General features: G+C 41.6%; 1 protein-coding gene across 9 annotated transcripts in view; it reads left to right on the top strand.

Moving 5' to 3' along the window:
* The first annotated feature begins 2654 nt into the window (after positions 1-2654).
* NPNT (nephronectin) overlaps positions 2655-23419 on the top strand; it is a 35253-nt gene continuing 14488 nt past the window's right edge. For 2 of the 9 annotated variants that reach the window (XR_003987541.1, XM_030450111.1), the window contains exons 1-10: positions 2655-2848; positions 4285-4385; positions 6696-6746; positions 11513-11605; positions 14008-14100; positions 17753-17872; positions 18582-18701; positions 19628-19762; positions 20918-21040; positions 22077-22634. Coding sequence is in view for 8 of the 9 variants with exons in the window: in XM_030450111.1 (XP_030305971.1) it covers positions 2778-2848; positions 4285-4385; positions 6696-6746; positions 11513-11605; positions 14008-14100; positions 17753-17872; positions 18582-18701; positions 19628-19762; positions 20918-21040; positions 22077-22634 (1465 nt within the window). In the remaining variant the exon portion in view is untranslated. The remainder of the gene's footprint in view (positions 2849-4284; positions 4386-6695; positions 6747-11512; positions 11606-14007; positions 14101-17752; positions 17873-18581; positions 18702-19627; positions 19763-20917; positions 21041-22076; positions 22635-23419) is intronic. The other 7 variants (XM_030450112.1, XM_030450118.1, XM_030450117.1 and 4 more) reach the window with 7 other exon arrangements.

Below are 23419 nucleotides of genomic sequence, written 5' to 3'. Positions count from 1 at the left end.
TATGCAGGGTTGCATGAAAGGAAGTGATTTTATGGCATGTCCCTTTGGACATCAGAGGGGGAGTGTCAGGTTGCCCTAGACCTTAATTCACAGTGAAGTTCAAATGTTGCTTTTGGCACTTCTCCTGAATTCAGCTGCGGTGCAATTTGTGGACATTTTCTTTCTACAAGTTGGAGAGATGTAGGCAGATGTTGTTACCAGAGAGAAACCCCTATGGTTACCACAAATAGGATTTCTCCACTTTTACCCATAAAATTTTGACTGTTGATCCATTCTGCAAGGTCTGTTATCCCACATCACACATAGAAGTGAAAAAAAAAAAAAAAAAAAAAGTGTGATCTATCAGTGAAGAGCTAGAAATCAGCTCTGTATTTCAGCAAGGAGCTAATCTGAGCCAGATGGTCTCCTGTCTTTCCCAAATGCCACCATGTCGTTGCCTTCAACGCTTGGTTGTCAGCTTCTCATGTGAATGAAAAGAGCCAGGTTTGGGCTTCAGTGCAGCTTTTATATCTAAATAATATGTTCTGTTATATCTAAAATACATTCTGGGTTGACGTGGTGCCATTTTTGGTAGCAGAGGGGGGGTCCCAGGCATGGCTCCTGTAAGAAGCTGCTGAAAGCTCCCCTGGCTCCAAAATATCCACCCCCACCTCTGGCTAATGGTGAGGCCATCAGTGACAATGGATGCACCTCTGCTATTAACATATCCAAGAAAAGGAAATCAGCAGCTGTAAAGCTGAGAGGAGGAGGAGGAGAGAGCAACACCAGGGAGGAAAGAGCAACACCAGGGAGGAAAGAGCAACACCAGAGATGAGAGCAATGCCGGAGCAGAGATTCCAAGGTTGGTGAGGAAGGTGCCTGAAGGGAATTTTTTTTGTCCCATGTGGTGAGAGGGCAGGCTGTGTCCCCCTGCAACCCATGGAGGAGCACGGTGGGGCAGATATGGACCTGCAGCCAGTGAAGGATCGCAGTGGAGCCGATGTCGACCTGCCACATCGGGAGGGAGTGGAGGGAGCCCTTGCCAGAGGACGTGACGCCTCCTGAAGAAGCCGCGCGCTGCGGGCTGCCGGCGCCAGAGCTGTTCCTGAGGGACTGCACCTCACGGGAGGCACTCGTGTTGGAGGAGTACCTGAAGGACTCTCCCGTGGACTTCCACGCTGGAAGACTCTGAGGAATCTTCTCCCCGAGGAAGAAGGAGTGGCAGAAAACAACGTGTGACAAATGGACCATGAACCCAGCTCCCCGTCTGCCACTCAGGTACCAGGAACAAAGTAATTTGGGCCTGGAAAGAAGGGAGGGGTGGGCTGAGGTATTTAACTTCTGGTTTTTGTTTTCTCCTTGCCCTCTTTTGATAAGTTAAACTGTTTTTTCCCCGAGTTGAGTCTGTTTTGCCCGTAATGCTAATTGATGAGTGGAACCGTCGTAGTCCTTGTCTTGGCCTAGGAGGTTCTGGGTGAGTTTCCTCGTCGCCATCTTGAAATGGCGGAGAGGGGATGAGTGGCCTCATGGTCCTTTGTTATCAGCCAGGCTCAAACCACGACGTTCAGGGGGCTTGCATGTTACCTAATCCTACACAATGAGCTCTCTGCAGTTATTATCTTGTAGCGTTTACAGTTGTTTTCTCTCTGTGTCTGGAAACTGCTGGGTTGAGGCTGCCCAGAAAGGCTGACAGAAAGTTTAGAGTGGGGAATGGTTGGTCCTGAAAATATGACAAAAAAAGAGGGGAAGGAGTTCTGGAGAGGGCTTTCTGCTGCAAACTTGGGCAGAAAGTGACAAAATGACTTGGGAAGGGTGTGATTTTTCAAAAGCTCATTGGCACGATTTGTGTTGTGCAAAAAGTAGTTGCCTTTGTTCAGTGTTGTTGGAATAATCCGTGAAGTGTTGTGAAGGTGAGAAGTGCTCTGTAAAGGACTCCCAGCTCAAATGTAAAGCCTGAAATCCTATTAGGCATCCCAATGCACCCTAAAGGGTTTGGCTTTGGGTTACAGCGCAACTTAGATCATCTTTGTTTTCTGCTTCTAAGCTGCAGCCAGGTCCTTGTAAGAACAGCTGATGAGATTTAGGCACAAATCAAAACCAGTGCTGCAGTCCCAAGTTGTTGGACCCATCTCTAATCAGAGGGGTCTCAGAGCAGCTCAGACCCTGAACTGGTGGCAAGGCTGAAAGTGTCCCTCAGAAGTCCTGAGGGCTGTAGTTCATAGGAATAAACCAAAAATAACTGCTGTCTTTTGGCATATTAAGGTAGAGTACAGATGTGGTCGCTGTTGGTAGTTGGTGCTAGGTTGTCACATGCTTTATTGGTAGTGTTTAAAATTGTCACTTCTGAGCAAGGGCTGGAACACCTTATGTCACATGTGCCAGCACCTGGGAGTGTTTCAGCTAGAAAACAAACCAAAAAAAGCCGTACACCTTGTAATTCTTTCAAAAAGCTTTATTCTAGGAGAAATTTGGTTGGCAAAAGGAGGCTCGTTCTCCACATCTCCTGCGGGCACACACCCCGCAGGCCCTCAGGTGCCCCTCAGCGGGGAGGCTGCGGGCCCGGCCCGGCCCAACCGCGGGCGCCTCTGGCGGGGGCGGGCGGCGCTGCCGCTCCCCGTGCGGCGCCTCCTCCGCCCGGCAGCGAGGCGGGCGGGCGGAGAGAAGACGGGGGGGTGGCTGCCGCAGCCGCCCCGGAGCTGTAGCAGCAGAACCGGACCCCCCGCTCCGCAGCCCGCCTCGCTTGTGGGGAACACCTCCGCCACCACCCCCCACAGTGTGGCGGGCGAGCCCCGCCTGCCATGGAGCTCTCGCTGCGGCTGCTCCTGGCATCCTGCCTCTCCCTGGGGGCGGCCGGGGAGTTTGACAGAAGGTAGGAGCCGGATCCCTCGGGACGGTGGGATGGGATAGGGCCTGGCCGGGGAGTTGGTGTTTCCTGGGGCAGGTCGGAGCCCTGGCGGGAAGAGCGGAGGGAGCCCGAGGTCTGCCCCGTGAGAAGGGCACCTGTAGCGGCCCTCGGGTTCCTGAGTGGCACCGGACCGCCGGGGCGCGAAATGGCGGCGGGGGGGGACACACGACACCGGGGCTGCCTCCCGGCGAGGCGGGACTGGGCCGAGTCCTCCGCGGGACTGGTGTCGTCTCCCACCGCCGAGGAGAGTGCAACTGGGGCCGGGGGACTGAGAGGACAAGCGGACCGAGGGGCTGATTCGGCCCGCTGCCTCGTCCCTGCGGTCGCAGGTGGAAGCTTGGGGTTGGCGGGACCAGTGGGACCTGGTGCTGCTCCCGAGTTTTCCCGGGGCGGACTCGCTTGGCTCTGTCCCCGGGGCCTTTCGTTGCTCGACAGCCTAAAACTGGGCTGAGGTAGGGAAAGTTTATTTCTCCGGCAGGGTTGCGCCCTGCAAGAATTAAAACCCGAGGTATTTTGCGTGCTGGGAAAGTAAAATTAGTTTATTGACGCCTCGAGGCGCTTGAAACTGAATACGGTGCAGATTGCGGGTCAAGTTTTAACACGAAGCAAGGTGGAAATGAAGGCTCTGGAGAGCCTGTGCGGGGCCGCGTCAGGTGCAGGGAGCGGCTGCGGGGCACTGCATGGGATCTGCATGTGCTCTACGTGTGCACTGCACGGGCACTGCACGGCTCAGACTGCCCCACACAGCAGTGCTCTGTCCGGCGTCATTCCCTTGCCAAGGGTTTTTTGGTAGGATTTATTGAAATGCGGCGTTCTCCTTATTTCAGCCTCTCCCCTAGAAACATTATCGGTTTATGTTGAGACTTCATAATTACTGGAGATTCTGGGATCTTGTCCTTCCAACACAGGAATAATACAGCTCTCCCTTTGCATTTCATTTCTATTTAACAGTTCAGGATACCTTTGTTTTGATTTTTTTTTTTTTTTCCTCAGTGTTGTGGTGGAAAAATTTGGCCAGATATTGTGAAGTAAACCAATGCCGAAACTTCATCAGGATGGTTTACTCCACATTATAAATTGTTTCAGACTCCTGCAATTATTCCATACCAGCCTGGGAGTGGCAGCAGTGAGCGTATTGCAAAAGCACGTCAGGGGTTTTGGGTTTTACAAAGTTAACATTAATTCTCTTTTCCCTTCTTTGCCTATAGTCATTGATGTTTTCTGAACTCAACACAACACGAATGGCAAAAATGTCGTTGGCTCAGCTTAAAGCAGTTACTGTTTAAAAAAAAAAGTTATGTATCTCCATGCAGGAGAGAATTTTCCTGGCCTTTCTAATTTGTTTTCTTGGTCTAGAATATAAAATGTTTCACCAGACTTTTTTGAACTTTCTTGTTCAGGTGGCCCAGACAAATAGGCTCCTCTGCAGGACTGTGCCGGTTTGGAAATAGAATTGACTGCTGCTGGGGCTGGGCCAGATTGTCCTGGGGACAGTGCCAACGTGAGTATCACTGCTGCTGGGGCTTCTAGTCACTTGTAGAGAAGGCTTGTACACAACTGGTCACATCTTTCTCATGTTCACACAAATTTGTACAATGCAGAGCTTAGGCTTTTGCACATGTGAGTCTGACTTGCTTAGAAGGATGTTGTCACCTTAAAATTCTGTCTGTTATTGACAGTACTAAAATTTACTGTAATTGAGTCAGGTAAACTTCAGGGCAATGAGAATCTGGGAATTTCTGTTTGGTTTCTGCTTAATTTCCCACTCTGGTCTAAGAGCCTGACATCACACTGCACTGTGTTATGTTATGCACATGTTCCCACCCACACGTGCAGGTTGGGAATATTTGTATCCAAAAAGAAGCCCAAATTTCTATGTCTCCTTTGAAACGTGTTACTTGAAGGATGTCAGGTTAGCATTTAGATTTAGTCAAAACTACTCATGCTATTTCAGGAGGTTGTTAGAGGACCTTCAAGGGAGTACAAGCTGATACAACAGATGCAGGCATAACCAAATGCTTTGCTGGAAATTGTGCATGCTGCTGCCTTCTTACAACAGTTGTGAAGGAACTTACACTGTCTGTGCTGCTGCTCCTGTCCTAATGAGCTTAAAGACTGCATATCTGTCCTGTACAATCTATTTACAGAGCTGGGAGGTGGTGGGGGGATGGATGTGCTCTCCTTGATGCCTAGAAGGAGATTTTTTATAGCCAACAATTATGTTGATGGAAATTTAGCCACATAAATAGCCTCGTGCATCAGTGGGAGAAGAGGCCAAGAGCTGCTTAAGACTTCTGTTTCTTGCTTCTTGTTAAAAACAATTCTTTCAGTGGAGATGGCAATTCTGTAGAGTCCAGGATGCACAAAAAGTAAAACCATGATTTTGTCAGTAATGAGCCATGAAAATCCTGGCTTCTGACCCATTAGCAGAAACCTCCTTAAGGTCAATAGGAGTTTTGTACTGAATTTGTGGTTGCAAGAATACAGTTGGTACTAATGCATTCTGTTGGCAGTGTTTAATATTGATATGCACAATGTCTGCTTCTTAGAAAATAACCAATATTTTTGTGCATCCTTAGGTTCTTTTCAAAGAAAAGACATTTCATACAGAATTGCAATGCTTCTTTAATACTGGCATGCAAGGAAAAATGAGGTTATGCTATTTTTATTCAGTTATGGGTTGTTTGGTTTTGAAGTTTAGAAGCTTTATGCTTTTAAAGCAGTTATGGCTTTACTATGTTAAAGATACAGTATCCATTTCCACTTAGCTACTGCATCCTTCCTGAACTTCATCCACAGAACAGTAGTTATGCATTCCAGCTTTTCCCAAGGAAATCTCAACAATATGATTTGACCATTTACAACTGTAGTATATTTGTATTTGGAGCTTCTCTCAAAGCCCAGCAACAACCTGAGGAGCCACTGTGACAAACACTCTGAGACCTTCTGGTTAAAACTAATTCAAGCCAATCTAAGTTTAAATCCTAGCAAAGCCTTAAGTGTTGGCTACATACTACTTAAAATACAAAGATCTGCTGTTGGACTTAAATCCCAGCCTTTTATAATAAGGCTGTGTAGCCTAACACATTTAATTGTATTGGCAAATAAATTGATTTTAAATTAAGCCTGAAACTTAAATTTGTGTTTCCATCCTATGTAACTGTTGTAGAGTATCTAATTTCATGTGGTAGTAAGAGCTGAAAAGGTCTCTAAGCATTTTAATGATGACATTCAAAATTTAGGCATTATAAAAATGACTGGTAAATTTATATGCCAACATGTTTGTTGGTTATACTGTGGGTGTAATTTAAATTATTCCCAAATTAACATTCAGATGCTAGCCCCTTATGTTTGCTCTGTGGAGATGCAGCATTAGGAATATATGTCTAGATTTAAATTAAAGGATACTGTCTCTTTAAGGAAAGCTTTTATGATCTGTTAATGGAAATAAAAACTTAAACCTTGAAACACGAGAATCTTTACAACTCTGTACCATATGAAACATGACAAAGTGTAGCTCCTTAGTTGATTGAATAAGAATAGCATCACGTCATTATATTTAATTACTCTTATGTATCAAAATGTGTTTATTAAATCTCATCATGAAATACTGATGTAAGGAATTTCCATTTTTAAATGTGTACCAGAATTTTTTTATATTTCAGAAAAGCTCTGAATGTTGAATGTGTGTAAGTCTCCAGGAATGTAACAAGTTGATAAAAGCCCCAGCCAAGTCTATCCTCCTTACAGAGAAAAAAAAAACCAAACAAAAAAAAGCTGGAATTTCTTTTTTTGGATATTTGTTTTGCAGCTTTCTACGTCTTAAGGCAGAGAATAGCCAGCCTAAGGTGCCAGCCCAAAGGTTAGCTGAACATATTTCTTAAAATAATTTTGGCAAGGTTATGGCTTAGAGTTATGACCTCTAAGTCTTAAGTTTACATGAAAACTATAATATGTGACAGGAACATATAGATGTTCTTTTCTTTTTTGCCTTTTTAAGCATTTGATTTGGGGGAGCTGAGGGGGAAGGAAATTAACAGGACTGGTTTATCCCAGTCATCCATCCAATGAGACACTTACTTTCTAAGCTATTGCACTTTTCCCTTTCACTCTTTTCCCTTTTCTTCATTATACTCTCAAGCCCCGGGCAATATTTTTTTCCTCCCTGCAAATTGTTTATGCTCCCAGCATTGTATTTACAAGCTGTCAGAGTAAGGAGGCCTAATGTGCTTTCACAGGATTTCACATGAGCAGTGGGAGCTTAGTTTGGGAAGCCTGAAGCCCTTCCTGGTGGCCTCCTTTGCCTGCTTTCCACCTTTTCTCCCAGTTGTCATTCCCACTGCAGGAAAAGTTTGCAGCCACTGCTCTCCAGCAGCATTCAGCCTGGAATGTTAGAGGAATAGGAAATCTGTGCTGCTTTACACTGGCACCCAGGGCTGAAGTCTGCTGAAATGTCTTTATTTTCACATCCCTGTTGTGAGGAGTACCTCTCTTCACAGAGGGGAACAGAGCAATCTCTCTGTGCAAGTCCAGTTTGCTGCTGTGGCACAGCAGCTGCTGCAGCCCCTGGGTCTTATATTCTAATAAACAAAATAGCAATAGTTCATTTTCTGTCACCACACTGGTGCTCCCCTGCTTCTACCTGCTGGAATTCAGCAGACAGTGAAAGATTCAGGTAACAATGAGGTGATAAAGCACCATTCTGTAAGCAATTACAGTGAATCACTTAAAATACAAACATGGGAAGAGGGACAAAGCATGAAATATTTTTTTTCTAATTTTGCATTGTGGTAGCTCAAATTTTCACTGATTTTTTTTAAAAGAGCTTAAGCATTAGATCAGGTTTCACTGGCACTTAACTCCTGTTGGTTTCAGTGTTACCCATGCTTAGGTTATGCACACATTTCAGTGCTGTTCTGAGTAACAAGGCATTAATGAAGCAGGGGCTGGGTTTGTGTATGCAGCTTAGAAACACACTTGGCAGCAGTCATAGGCAAGCAGAGAATTCACTGCAGTGGGTAGCCCACACTGGTTGCAGTTTATCACATTAATGTGCTGTTACCAGAATCATATGTGCAAACTGAGTAACTGATTTACCAGCCAAATGTAGTAGTTGTGCATGAAAAATGAGGAGACACTTGCTTGGTGGAACTGCACGTTTTAGGTGGAAGCTTAATCATGCATTTTGACAGCATTTGTTATCATGAATGTTACAAATAAGTGCAAGTAATCTGTCAAAAAATATCCAGGCATTAGATACTACCATTTTATCTGATTATATTATCAGTCTTTAGTCACAGAAGTTTGTCAAGGGCATTTATTATCTTTCAAAAATAGAGTAAAGGAATGTTTGACATTTGAAATTATCTGGAAATTAATACCTCTTTGCCCTAATCAGACTCTACAGAGATACATGCATCTTGTGACTTGTGGGAAGCAAAGTTTGGGTTTTGTTTTTTCAACAGTAATTCTGTAATGTTATGAACGTGACATGGTTTTACCACTTACTGGTAACTGTGTGGTGGGCTCAGCTTTATACATTACTCTGCAGTTGTATGTAGTTGAACAAAAAAGAAATAAGTAACTCTGAAAGAGCTGCAGTGAATTATTTTACAAATCAGTTCATACCTCTGGGATCATAGCATAAAATCACTGTAAGGCAGATTAATTTTCCTGTGTGTGTGTTTATGCAATTGCATAATTTGCAAAGAATTGCAAAAATAGAAATAGAGTGAGCCAAAGCTGGATGTGGGGAAGAGAAAAACAGAACTTGATATTGTGGTCTGTTTGCACCCCAGGAAAAAGGGAGCCAGTTTCAGGTGAAGGAGGAAATCTTGTTTCACCAGCATGGTAGTCTTATTAGGAAGTTGACACTGGGGGAATATAACAATCCATTTTTGTTGAATTGTCTCTTTGGGATTCTGTATTCTGTCTGTTCTGGATTCAGCAGTGCTTGAAGGATCCAGTAAAGGTTTGTGAAGATGTCTAGTATGTAATCATCTCTGGGCTGATGCAGAAATTGGGGCAAATAACTTTCAGGAACTGAGATTTAGAGTAAAAAAAAAAAAAGGGGGAGGGCGGCTGGATGCTACTCGGAAAGAGAGGGCAGAAGGAAGGCCACTCAGGCTGGTGGCTGGCTGAGTTTGTGTCAGATGCAGGTATTCTTATGCGTATTTTTAGACTTCAGAGAAGTGAGAGTAGAAGTTCAGGGACAGTTTGCACATCTGCAGTCTGGAATTTTGAGGCAGATTTGAGTGGAAGGATGAAGAAAGCAGTTAAAGACTTTGAGGGCAACTTCTGTCAGTGAAACCCTCTTATGGACATCTCACAAGAAAGAAATTACTAATAAAAAATGGAAATCAAGGCACAAACAGAGAAAGAAGAATGTAAGAATTAAACACAGATTTTAAAATCTAAGCTGCTTTGATGACAGACCTAGGTGGGAGCATTGGAAAACCAAAAATGAGTTAAATTCATATGTACACTCCACTAAGAAAGCTCAAGGATTTCTGTTGGCCACAAATTAAGAGTTAAGCAGGTAAGAACCAGGCAGTGCAACTGTCTGGTTATGACTCCACCAAACAGTGTTTGGTAATCAAGAAATTAAATAATTAAAGTTAAAATTTTAGATGAGAAGGAATAGAGGGGACAGCATGTGGTGGTCACCCATGTCCTCAAATGGTGGGCAGCTTAATGCAGGTGAACTGAAAAATCTGAGGAGAGAGGGTCTTGAAATGCAATCCTGAGGAAAATCTGTGCAGAAAGAAAAGACAGGTGAAATAAATAAAAAAAAACCCCAAGCAGTATTATATACCCATAATGAACTGAATAGATGCATGTTCCATTTATTGTATTTATGTAGCAATTAAAATAATTAATTCAGAATGACTGAGTCATGCTCAGAGACCACCAGCAGCTAGTGGTGTCTTCCCAACAGCTGGGAATTTTTAGTGGCTTCTGGCTTTTGCACTGGTGTAGCAAATGGTAACAGCACCACAGCACATGCATTTCAACAGATTTTTTTTCTCCTCTCCCACACTTGAAAAAAAAAAAAATCCCCCAACCCTAAATGGAAACCACTCAGTCATATTTCAGTTCCATGTGCTATTTTTACAGGATGTTTAATTTGGTCTGAAGTTTAAGTGAGATTTAAAATGTGGTATTTATCAGTCTTATTTTGGAAGAAAATGTAGTTCCTGCCAACCTGTTTGAGTTATGGACAAATAAAAGGTTTAGGATACCTCCTTGACTTCATAGAATTTGGTGGGAACTGCAACAGAGTGTCTTCACTCTGGCCCAATTTAAAGAATTTAAAATAAGAATTAAAAATAGTCAAGCTGAAATGAATAATCATGAGTCCAGAGTTTATTTTCTGTTATCTCTTGAAGGCAACAAAATGAGATTAAAAGCGTAGTTGCAGTGTATTCTATGGTCTAGAGGAATAATATAAAACTGTAATAAAGCAGCAGTTGACTGAAAATGAAAAGAGCACTGTTTGGGATTTTGTTTTCTCTCTCTCTCAGATCACCTTACTACCTGATGGGAGTGACAGTTTAAGTGCTTTTCGAGAGGAATCCTTGGAAAAATTGTAGCCTTTGTTGAAACTGATTCAACAGTAAATGAGCAGTAGTGTTTTTAGTGGCACTTGTCTATACAGATGTACTTTTAACTTCTGTTTAAAACAGTTACTATTATGAAGAGTAGAAAGTTTTTGCTACTTTTTGGCAACCTTTTCAGATTCTTTATCTTCTGGACTTCCTTCCCCTAAGTGTATAAAGGAGTGGCTTTCTCAGCCTGCTATAGATCTCCACTGTCCACATTTTCTTCCTGGTAGTGGAGTGAGCTTGAGATGTCAGACTGCAACTGATAGACATGGCTTATTGCAGTCATTGTAATAAATGTGAGTTGATTGGAGGGAAATGATGCCCTGTTGGTTGTTGTGGCTGGTTTCAGGGGAATCTTTTAATTGTCAAGATGCAAATTATATTAGTTGGAAGACTTTGCACACACACACTGTACTAAAAAGGGATCTATGTGTTTGTGTGTGAGCACAGCAACTGAACTAAGCTGTTCTATTCTATTTGACAGAACTCAAACACTCTTAAAGGGAGAGATTCTAGCAAAACATTATTAATAAGGAGAAAGAGTGTTGCCTGATGGTCATAGAGGAAAAGAGTGAATCCTGGGATCAGTGCTACTGCTTATCAGAGGCTGAACTGTGGCTGTGTCTGTATGTCACCTGTGACATCACTGTACACATTTTCTGTACAGCTGAAACATGACCCAGGCTTGCCAAATTCAATGCCATGAATCACAGTACATAGACAGAGTAAGTGAAGGCACAGTGCCTGCTTGCTGATTAAGTGTTAAAAGGATTGACTATCCCAGAAAAATAATCTTGTCCAAAAATAGGCTACTAGCAAGTATCTCACCCTTTCCACAAATAGGGTGATGGTTATTTTTGAAAGGGCACCTGATGTTTGGACAGTGGTACTTGAAACATGTAGTGATGCTGAAGGGAGGAATATAAATGGTACTGTTTTGTTAAGTGGTTGCCATTTGCTTCTAAGTAAAACGCTGTCAGTCATGACTGGAGTGGAAGAATAAAGGATATTTCTCTTTTTACAGCTATATGCCAGCCAGGATGCAAACATGGGGAATGTGTTGGGCCAAACAAGTGTAAGTGCCACCCGGGATACACTGGAAAAACATGCAACCAAGGTAAGAAGGTGAAGTCCAAGAAAGAGAATTTCCTCTTGAAATCATAGAAGTGTTGTAGATTCCTCTCCCCAAATTGTTGTGTGCATTGCTTGTGTTTATAGGGTAATGAGCTCATGACCCAAGTCTGTTGCTGCTGTATCTATTCTGATATTGGGACTGACATTTGTAGAGAGAATGACATCTGCAGTGGGGTAAATTGTTTTTGTTCAGATTAAATCAGTGAGGTTAATGGAAAGTATGTATTTACATGCTCTCCTAATCTGAATAAAATTACTTAAATCTTGTGGTCAGGATTGTTATTTCATAAAGTCACAGTGTTGAGGTTTGGATGGTGATATAATATTTGTTTAATTAAAAAAAATCACTGATACATTCTCTCCTAATCCTAAACTAGCTAGGTAGCAATCAACTGCTGTACTTACGTGAGAGTTTGAAACATGAAGTGTTCTCCTAATGAATTATGAATGCAGTTTCATTATACTTCTATTGCTAAAAATTATTTCCAAACTTTGTAATGGTATAAAGATCAGAGAGTATAAAACAGACCTGTAATATGTGGTTTTGATGCCTAAGACATGTTCACATTCAAAGTTATCTCAAAAAGGCTCTTTATTTGCCAGTTAGCCTGCAGGAAAAATTCATACATTTTCCAAGTGCTGAGGATACAGTAGAGTAGAAAAGGGTGAAATTTAGAACTATGTTATTGTTCAAAAATGTACCCTGACATTTACTCATTCTCTTTTGACTATTTGACTTTAGAGTACATTATTTTCTTTAAAAATAGGTACATGTTTATTTTCAGATCTACTAACTCTTCCTAAACTAATATGGAAACAAATGCTGTATTTTTTAGTTTTAATTTTATTTTTTTCTGTCATCTCTCAAATTACCATGTCACCTTTTGTTCAGTTTGAAGGATGGATTGTTATGATTATTCTGTACCTGTTTTGGTCAGTCTGGAACTTTTTTAGAAAACAGTGCAGCGAGCTAACTGTTGCTATATATAAATATGGATAACAGTTTTTATATCTACTGATTACTTTAACAATATTTAAAGAAGAGAGTGCACATTTAAGAATGCAGGCTGCATTCTTGAACTCAACTATTCATCCACTAAATGTTAAGGAAGGAGAAAAAAAATTGGTGATAAATGAGTACAGAAAGCCTTTTGGGCAGTGTTGATCAAATGTTCTTGCAGGGGATTGGTGACAAGGTTGCCATGGCAGATGTGCATGAGGTTTCTGAGGTGCCTGCTGACTTTGGTGTCCTACATGTACACCATTTCAGGTGACATCTATTCTGTCATATGGTGAAACTCTTTGAGGTGTTCCTGGGGTCAGGGTACATGTTGTTGCCATGTGCTGGTGCCGTGTTATGAGGAGACCTGAAAGTGTGTAGTAGATGCAGAGTCTGCTTTTGCTGGGAGGAAATTTGAATCACTCAGAAGCAGTGTGACTTGTGGTATTATATTTTAATATAGTCCTTGGCCTGCTCAGTCCTTGGGCCATGATTCTTATTTCTGTTATAGAATAATAATTAGTAATACCAGAAGCAATTGTGGCATTCCCCTGCCGAGGTAAAAGTCTTTCTTGGATGCATGAATGGTGCTGGGATGTAAAATATATCAGATTTCCTGGTGAAAGATATCCTTTGAGTACAAGCACTGGTGAACAGGCTTTACATCTCATCTTGTGGATCAAGCCATATTCCAGGGGCCAATCCAAGACAACCCAGCCTCACACAGAACTATTGAACCATGCCTGTGTGATGATCCCTGGATACTTGTTCTTTTCCAGTGGCACTGCAGCTGCTGTGGCAATCTAGACCTCAATTTAGGTCACTCTGAAGTTAGGAATAGCTGCTGGTGCTTTTATGATGTTGCTACCACTAAATTGCAGTGGTGTTGCACAAGAGCTAGCCACATGCTTTCTCCACAGCATTTAAATACACTGAGTGGCTTTAGTGATTCCCTTCCAGTTTTGCTATTCTTAACCTGTTAAGAAAAAAGCTGAGCAACTTGAAAGGAAATATGCTATATCAGCTCTCTAATATGTTGTCATAATACTGGAACTAGTACTTCTCTCAAAATGTGTTCACCCATACCTGCTCTTCAACATGATCTCTGCTCCCAGACAAATATGAATAGTTGAAAACCTGTGTTTTTTTCTAGCAAACCAAAGCCTATGCAGGTTAACTTTGTGAGGCTTGGCAAGGCTGTCTTGATGCAAAGAATGTAAGGCAACTTCTCTGTAACTTATTCTTGTTATAAAAAGTTGGCTACTTTCTCTTTTTGTAGTGCAGTTCTTGTCTGCACTTGAGATACACATATAAACGTCGAAGTAATATGTATTACAAAGATCTGGTAATTTCATTTTATTGTGCCTTCTTCCCACCCTGTGAAGCTGAGCAGCTGTATCCAAGCCCACCTGGTCAGAGCAGTGAAGCACTTCTGTTTCCCCCCTTGGATCATCATGCAAGAAATGTACCATCAAGGGGTGAGATGCTCCTGGATTTCAGGTGGCGTGCTCCTCCTACCTGCACGGCTTGAAACAGTCACACGAATTTCTTGCAAAGGGGTTGGAGGCTGTGATGCAGAAGCTGAACCTTCAGTGTCACTAGCATGCAAAGCAAATACCTGTATTTCCTTGGTGCTGTGTGTCTCTGTTCTAAAAAGGCTTGACTCTTGACCATACTCTCGTGGTTGTAGCTTGCTTTTGTTTCTTTCCTCTGCTCTTCTTTCAGAGCCTGCACTTCTCCTTGGTTCTGAGTTCCTTCGTAAAGTGAGAGCAATGGAAATTGTTAATCAGGTCAGATAAAGGCAAAACTGTGGTTTACATAGAGCTGGAATTCAGAGAAAATGAGAAGTTGTTAACTTCTGCACTTGGCAGTGCACTTGGCACGGACAAAGTGATGTGAACAAAACTCTCTTGGGGTGATAGAAATCTCCTTTCATAAGTTTGACATGGTAGTGTGATGGTAGTTGCTGGAAATGAAAGCTGACCTATTGCTTATAGTATGGTGCTAACAGTTGAATTTTTTTTTACTTTGTTCTGGTCCCTGGTTTTCTGTTTTCAGTCTGAGTAAAATTAGTATTGGATATTTGGCCTCTGTGTTGCTTGATCCCTGTTAGTTAATAGGCAGAAAAAAAGGTCCAAGTGCTGGAGTCCTCAGGAGAAGCTAATTAAAGAAAATGGCAACAAATTGCATCTTCCCAGGAATAAGTGCCCCATTGTTAAGTGCACAATGAAGTCAATCATTATCCAGGATCATGTGAGGTTCCACACAGCAGGCAAAGTCCCATCTGGATTTGCCAGCATAGCACACTTGTCCTTTTCTTACATTTACATTTAATTTCTGAAAAAATAAAATAGTTGTGCTCAGCAGCCTGTGGCTGATGTTACAGACCTGCTTTCCATACTGTCCCAAACTGTCAGTCTGCTTTTATGTGCAGTACTGTCATGTTATTTTGAAATTAAGACTGCTGGTTTGGAATTGACTTTGTACCATTGTGGTAACGTGGGAATTTAAGTGGCTGAACAATGAGATTCTGAAGTGCAGGACAGTGAGTGGATGTTCCTGCAGAGAAATCAGAAGGCATTTGTTAAACTTCCTAACAGTGTTTGGCATTGTATTTGAAACTCCAGTGTAAGTCTAAAAGTCACTATGAGAAATGATATTTTATTAAAAAGAAAAACTGTGTAAAAATGTTATTTTAATACATTTCATACATTCCAGCTTTCTGGGTTTCTTTTAGAGGGAATTTCTACTCTTTTCTTATTTGCTCTTTTGATGTGTAGACACCCATTCTGAGCTGTCTTTACAGATGATGCTTGAAATAAACAATTGATAAAAACCCAGCATTCATTCAAGAGGTATGTTGCTGTGGGCTGCTTCTTTGACTGCTAACATTAGCTTGAACCTGTTTTTGAAGAAATAGACCTTATTTATGGAACAAGAAACAGATATAGTATACAAATAGCAGGAAAGTTGCCACATTCCCCCCAGTCCACTTGTAGTACATCCAGACTCTCCTTGGGGAAGCATCCTGGTACAGACTGTGGGTGTGTGGAGGCAGATCAAGAGAGCTGTCAGCATATCCACACAGGTTTTGTGTAGAGCCAGCAGCACCTGACAGTGGTTGTACAATGTGCCTTCCAGGAAACTGAGTGGTGGTTGTTGTGTAGTTTCCAAGCATGTGCCCGACTGCACTGGTGAAAAGAAGAAAAGCTGCATTGTGGAGAAAAGAAGGTGGGCTGAGTAGTGTGTTCTGACACACCTATTTGCTGGTGCTTGTTTTCCTAAACAGGGGTTCTGATTCCATGAAGTTAAAAGCATCTTAATAGCTGTTTTCAAAGGAAAAAGTGAAAACCTGTGACACAGGATGCTTATGTTTAAGTGGAATTGTGCTAACAACCTGTTTCTGCTGCCTTGTGACCTGAGCTTTCTGTTACTTCAGCTAAGGTGAAAAAATTTGAATTTTTTCAAAGCATTGGCATTTTTATCTTCAGCATGTTTTTGAGGATCTGAATCAAAATCTCATACTGACTACATTCATTCACAGGCAGGAATAGAATGAAGACATAAATAATTCAGTCAAAATTCCACAAACAAAAAGTGTGTGACACTGGATTATGTATAGTTTATGTAGTTGATTCCACCTACTTGTTAAGATCAGGTTATTCTCAGAGTATGTTACTAGTAGCTGTCAATTTGGCAATACCAGAGCTTTTATGTCTGTAGTAAGAATATTTTTGTGCCAAATGGTGATGTGGTATTCAGATTCCTATAGAAGGATCCAATTTTTACAAGGCTCATAATGTAATCTATACTTTATGCAAGGAGGTTAACTGAGAACAGTCATAAATTCTTATCTTTTTCAACTTTGAATCTGGTGTTGTGGCTCTGGGAATAAATATGTGACAGTTCTTAAGGGTAAAGTCTTGAGGAGCATTTGAACTTAGGCTCTGAAGTGCAGTGGGGTGTAAGCATTAGAAGTTAACAGAGGAACTGTTAAGATCCTGCCCTGCCAGCTTAATTTCAGCATTACCTTTCCTCATTGTTGTCTTATAGTTCAGTATTTTATACCTAGTTGTCATGCAGTTATTTTGTAAACTGGTGCTTTTTGTACAAAAAAGGAAGACTAGAGATATGTTAGACTTAAAGAACTTTACTTTCTTTTACTTCAATAGGATTTTTGTCAGCATAGTTAATAATGTGGGCTCTGTGGGTTTTATGAAGTCAGACTCCAATAGGTTTTGAGTTTAACAAAGACTTTTTTAACAGATGTGTTGCATGAGTAATAATTATGTCATTGCAGCTCTAAAATCTGTAAGGAGCTGCCTCCTTGCAGTAAGTTTTTACATCTGTGTGCTCTCCTAGAAGCTCCAGAGATGTTCCCAGACTCCCACAAGAGTGAGTGTTGGAAAAGGATGCTCTTTCCTGCCTGATCTCACCTGGTCTCTTCTTGGAAGAGAATCCTATAGGAATTCTCACTGAAACTTCTTGTTAGAAGCCTTGTCTGCTACTATGGAAATTGTAGCCTAAATATTTTCAGTTGAAGCAATTAATTCTCTGTTAGATTGTAATAGCCTTTGTGGGTAGTCTTTGACAAATATCATTGGTGTCAGACACTGTTTTTTTCCAGTATTTTTCTAGATGGTAGGGAAAACATTTGCCCTGTGAGATTGTTTCCTATCTTCCTCTGTGACTAATTGTGAAGCATGATGGTAAATCACTGAATCCCTATCAGAGTCACTGATAGTGATGGCAGCAGTGACTTTGCTTTTTCCCTCTATCCTCCTCCAGAGTTCTGGCTGGTTCTGGACATGGCACCAACGTGAATAGTGGCAATTTGTGAGCACCTGAGCTTGTGCATTCCCTAATGAAACTTCTGTTGGCACTTGGCTAATGCTAACTCTGTCATTTCTGAAAGGAGATCTGTGAAAGAAGAAAACATCCTCCTTAGCAGGAGGGGTGAACAGTGCCTTGTGCAGGATATTATGGATGCTTGCTATCAGCTGGACTGCAGATTAAAAAGCTAATTGCCATATTTTCCCTTATTTCTCCAGGAACTTGAACTAGTAGGTTTTTTCACTCATATTTTCTATTTTCTTTTCCCTCCCCCTTGTCTTGTACCCTTCATTTCAGATCTAAATGAATGTGGACTAAAGCCCCGGCCGTGCAAACACCGGTGTATGAACACCTATGGCAGCTATAAGTGCTACTGTCTGAATGGCTACATGCTCATGCCAGATGGAACGTGCTCAAGTATGACAAGGCTTCTTTCTTGCTTTTTTCCAAGCTTCTCAAGAGCCCTGTGTGGCTTTCCCTGGGAATCTTTTATGAAATGAAGATGAGTCCCCAAGTAAAATGCTGTTCGTGCTGGAAATCAGGCAGTTGCACAAGATGAGCTTCTGTCTTCTAATGAAATAAGGCTGAACAAAACAACAGCAAATACTTTGACTTTATTAGTTTTATTAGAAGTTTCTCCAGAAGCATTCTTCAGTGCTGTAAATCATGGTTAATTGGCCTTCAAGGACTAGTGCTTGCAGTTAGAGTTGCAGTGAGATACCTGCAGATCTGCTGTATTACCTCCTTATGAATGTAAAATCATGAGAGCTGAAAATATGCTTGACTCATAGAAAATTGTATTGTCATCTCTCTGGAGAATCAGGTTCCTACTTGCACCTCTAAAAGTGGATATCTGAGTGTCTGGACAGAGAGAAAGGGAGAGAAATTACCTTTTATTAAAGATGGTCTGGCTTTGAAATGGCAGTACTGTTCATGGGGAGTTTTCAGTACAAACTGGGCTTGATATTCCTCATAGGGGCTGCATTCCATTTTTTCAATTTCTTAGATATGTAATCTTGGGGAAAAAAAATAAATAAGTGCATATTTATTTTTTTCTTTAAAGCCTGAATGGGTATCTGTTGAATTAAAAATCGTTCTCTAAATATTTTGGATTATTTTTGCCCAGATGCCCTTTCCTGCTCCATGGCAAACTGTCAGTATGGCTGTGATGTGCTGAAGGGGGATGTACGCTGTCGCTGCCCCTCCCCAGGACTGCAGCTGGGGCCTGATGGCAGGACATGCATAGGTAAGTGGTCAACTCCAGATTTAATTTTGTGGTTTTTTTCCTCCAAAATTTTCTCATCCTTACACTGAATACAGTTCAAGAGAATTTATCAGACATTTAGAATGCATCATGCATGCAGTTTGGAGATGTCACTGATGGGAACAGGGATAGGTATGTTGCTTACTTGCTCTTAAGTGGTGTGTGTCAGAGGCTGGCAGTGGTTTCCTCCAGTCCCACAAATTTCATTTCACTCACACAGGCTGCTTGGCATCCAAGCCCTCAGTCCTTACAACTCCTGTTATTGTGTGATTTTAAACTATTGCTAAGAGACTTTAAAACATCAAACAAGGAGCAGGGACACCAGCTCTCCCTCATGCACAGCAAGGTGGTACCCAGGCTTAGGTATGTTTCAGGAAGATAATTACTGGAGTTGTTTCTTGTCTGTTAAATCTGTGTGGTGTGTATATAGGCAGGCAGGGCTCAGTGGGACAGAAGAAAGTTACACAAATAACACCAAACCATTACACTTTCAAGAATGAGCATTTTGAGGCTCTGAAGAAGCTGTTGTGCGTTCTGTGGGGAATTAGGATCTCCACTCCAAGGGGAAGGGTACATAGAGCAAGGACATAGAGCCAGCATTCCTGATTCCCTAGAAATGCTCCTTATGCCACTGCACCTCTTGTCACTCACAGTACTTTTAAAAGGCTTCTGGCACAGTTAAGTATAAAAACTTGGGTGTGTGACCAAGAGCTGAGCTGGGATGGCACAATCAGAAGTGATCAGGTATTACTGTTGGCTAACCAGCTTGTAGCCAAAAGAACCTTATCAAAATACTTTGGCTGTTGTTCTTTAGTTTTTCATTATGTGAAACCACTTTAGTTTAGACAATATAGATTCTACTTCTAAGTGCCATTAAGAGTAATAGAGCTTCTTTTTTTTTTTCACAGATATTGATGAATGTGCTACTGGGAGAGTTATCTGTCCACGATTTAGGCATTGTGTAAATACTTTTGGGAGCTACATTTGCAGGTGTCATAAAGGCTTTGATCTGATGTACATTGGAGGCAAATACCAGTGCCATGGTAAAAACAACTTATTTTTTATGTGCCTGTAATAGAGCTGCTTATTCCAGACTGAAATTAATGAGGAATGTTTATGGCTGAAACACTGAAACAGACTGTTTTAGTTTGCACTGCATCTGTATTTTAGGAAAGGTTGGATTCTGGAAATAGACCATGAGAAAGGAAGCCAATATTTGTCCCCATTCTTGTAACTGGTTCTCCTGTGAAAGGTACTGGGAGAGCAGAGCTGGTGATCCCAGGAATTCTGTCCCCCAGTTTCACTGAGCACAGGCAGTTGTAGCCTTGGAACATTATGTCTGGCCTGGCACAGGTTTGCTCTGTAGCATGGCCCAGGATCCAAGATGAGAAATTGTGGCTGGAGCAAACTCCAGTTCCTTCCAGCCCAGGCTGCCCCACTTGCCTTGCTCTAAAAACAGGTGTGGAAAAGGCAGGGGTTGGGAAGTATCCTGTCTTTTTCTGGACATGAAACTGGAATGCAGCTGGTGTATGCTCTTCAACAAAGATGTTCCCTTGTCCTGCTATCTTAGTTTCCCAGGGTCTCAAATAGTTACAATCCTTTCACTGAAAAACAGGAGATGATGAGGCATTGCTTTATCTTTTAAGTATATTTTTTGGAGAAAAATGTCTATGCAGCCCACTAGATTTTGGGGATTTTTGCTTGCATCTCTAACAACAAACATGGAAACTCCACATAAGGCATTTCATGCATTTTCTGTTTGATGTAGAAACATCTACACCAGTGTGTAATAGAGGAAGCATTTTATGAAAAAATCGTTCATTAACTTTGTGATTAAGAACATGCTTATTCATACACTCAATTTAACTTTTCTTACCATGTTACCTGTAAAAAGTGGTTATTAAAATTGTGATCTTCATTATCTCAACTGCAATCTACCCATCACTGAAGCTCATGCTGAGTTATGCACTGAGCAATACCAGAGCTGCACAATAGTCCCTTTTACCCTAATTTTGTATCTACATTCATTTGTGACTGCCTAGCTTCCTTTTCTTACTGGCACTTCAGTGTTATTAAATTTTTCAAAATTAATAATATTTTCCTAATGACCAAACAACTGCTTGTGGTTTTGCAAGGATAAGTGGAAAGTCAGGTTTCTTTGGGGTAAATAATTTTTTTAATGTAACTTCCTCTTGCAGATATAGATGAATGTTCCCTTGGGCACCACCAGTGTGGAAGTTTTTCACGATGTTACAATACACCAGGATCCTACAAATGCAAGTGTAAAGAAGGGTACAGGGACAATGGAACAAACTGCATAAGTAAGTAATGCTCCTTTTAAAAAAGGAATTCTGAAAGTAAATGTGTCCTGGGCTGGAAATTTTGAGATACAGCACTGTCTGGATCAGTTTCTCTTAACTATTTTTAATACTTAATAGGGGACCAGGGAATGTAGTCAGAGTTTTCTGAGTCTTAGGATGCCTTGGTAAAAATACCTTTCCCTGAGACATTTTCATAATTAGAAAGAAATTCACCTCTCCCCATTCACAGCTTGATTTTAGACATTGTTTCGGGATGAGAACAACTGAGTAAGCAGGGTAGATCTGGTCAGACAGTACATATTACTCATGCTCTGTTATTATGCACACTCTGCCACAGGCCCATTTCAGCAGCTCACCCCATCCTCTCCCACTGCTCCCCAGATGTCAGCAGAGCCAAGAGGGAGGATTTCTCTGCAAGAATTCCCTGTTCAGTAATCTGTTTCCTCAACCCTTCTCTTGGGAGAAGCAGCCATCCCTCTTGGTGCAGAACAGGCCTTTGAAGCTCCCTCAGATTTGAGATCCCTCAGGACTCTGCAGCTCTGTGACATCTTCCAACCCCTCACTTTCTGTGATCCTGTGAAATGGTTTAAAACTTGAAGAGGGGAGATTTTTGAAAATGTCTGACCAAGATGGTTGTAACATTGGACTCCTACTAAATTTGCCTCCAATCCAGAGTACAAACTTGTCCAGTTTAGAGGGCTGCTTCACACATATCTTCCTGTCCTTGCTTTTTTACTAACAGTGCTTTTTGGGTAATTTTTTGTCAATTAAAAGAGGGTTGATGCTTGGAGGAGGTAGAGATGGAAGTCTCTTGGTCTTCAATCATCTCTAACCTACTGGAATGAGAAGTGCCATCTGAAGGGATATGACAGTTCAGCAGTGCTAATGCTCAAGTTTGTTTCTATTCAGATGAGACATTCAGAAGAAGAGCAATGATTTCAACAAAGGCTTTCTGTCATAATGAAATATATTGTTAAATTTCTGGACCAAGAGACTCAAATGTCCTTTTTTGGTCCCGTTTTGATTCTCTTTGCAGTTATTCCTAATGTTATGATTGAACCACCTGGTCCATATCATATATTCAAGGGCAACAGCACAATCCCTCAGGGAGGCAGTGGTATAGCCAGTAGGATTCCTGATCTTGGAAGCACAAGGCAACCCCTCAGACCGCCATATGTACCTGCTGTTGTTACAGAGAGACCAGTGACCAGGCCAACAACTCCACCTACACCTGAGCCAACAACTCGACCTACACTGAGGACAACAACTCAACCTACACCCAGACCAACAACTCAGCCTACATCCAGACCAACAACTCGACCTACACCCAGACCAACAACTCGACTGACACCAAAGCCAACCACTCGGTATGTGCCTGTGACAACAAGGCCAGTAACAAAGCTGGTGACAAGGCCTCCACTTCCAACACCACCTCAGCTCACAACATTAAGACCTACACTACCACCACAAAGAACTCCTCTGATGACAACTGAAGAGCCTTCCCATGTTCCCACCCAAACTACATCTTCCCAAGGAATTACAGATGATAACAGGATCCAAGTAGATCCCCAGAAACCCCGAGGAGATGTGTTCAGTAAGTAGTTTTACATATCCTTTCCATCATCAGAACTGTAGATGCAATTTGTGAACTGAATTGTGAGGTGAAAGCATGCCCTGTGCTGCCTGGGCTTTTGGGAACACTTTATCAATACAAAGACATGAAACTGAAAATAGTCATACAGTAAAGCTGCAAAAATAACAATTATGTTACCTAACAAAAATGCGTGAAGAATTTTGAATGAATTCAAGCAAGAAGTTAAGCTTTTTTACCTTTCATAAATTACTTGTGAATATATCATCCTGTTTAAATGCTTAAACTAAGTATGCTTTTAGATGAAAGTACTGGAGAAATGGAAGACACTTTATTGGAAAGTATTGAAATGTAATATAACTCATAAATAGTCGAGCTATTGAAATTCAGGCAGTTGAGAGTCACTCATAGGATTTATTTCCATAGCTTTCAGAATTGCAAGAAATGGGACCATGCCTGATTACCTAAAGACTGTTCTGTCACCTGTGTTGTATGAATTCGTATAATATTGGATATTTATGACTAAAAAAATGGGAAAATTGCATCACTATAACAGTGATAATCACTATAACTAATTTTATGGACTGCATCTAGGAAAATGGATAGGTGAAAAGCTGAAGATAGTAAAGAATCTCATAGCATGGATACGTGTCATTTTTAGAGCTCCTCTGAAATCTGCAGCACCATTTCTACACCAGCTTTAGTGCATACCAGAGAGGCCACTACTGGCACATGCAGAGTTACATGGATCTGCCAACAACTTCTCAACACTTGATTTCATCTTTAGT

The sequence above is a fragment of the Calypte anna genome, chromosome 4A (assembly GCF_003957555.1).
Source record: "Calypte anna isolate BGI_N300 chromosome 4A, bCalAnn1_v1.p, whole genome shotgun sequence".
Lineage (NCBI taxonomy): Eukaryota > Metazoa > Chordata > Aves > Apodiformes > Trochilidae > Calypte > Calypte anna.
This window is presented reverse-complemented; position numbering and strand designations above follow the sequence as displayed.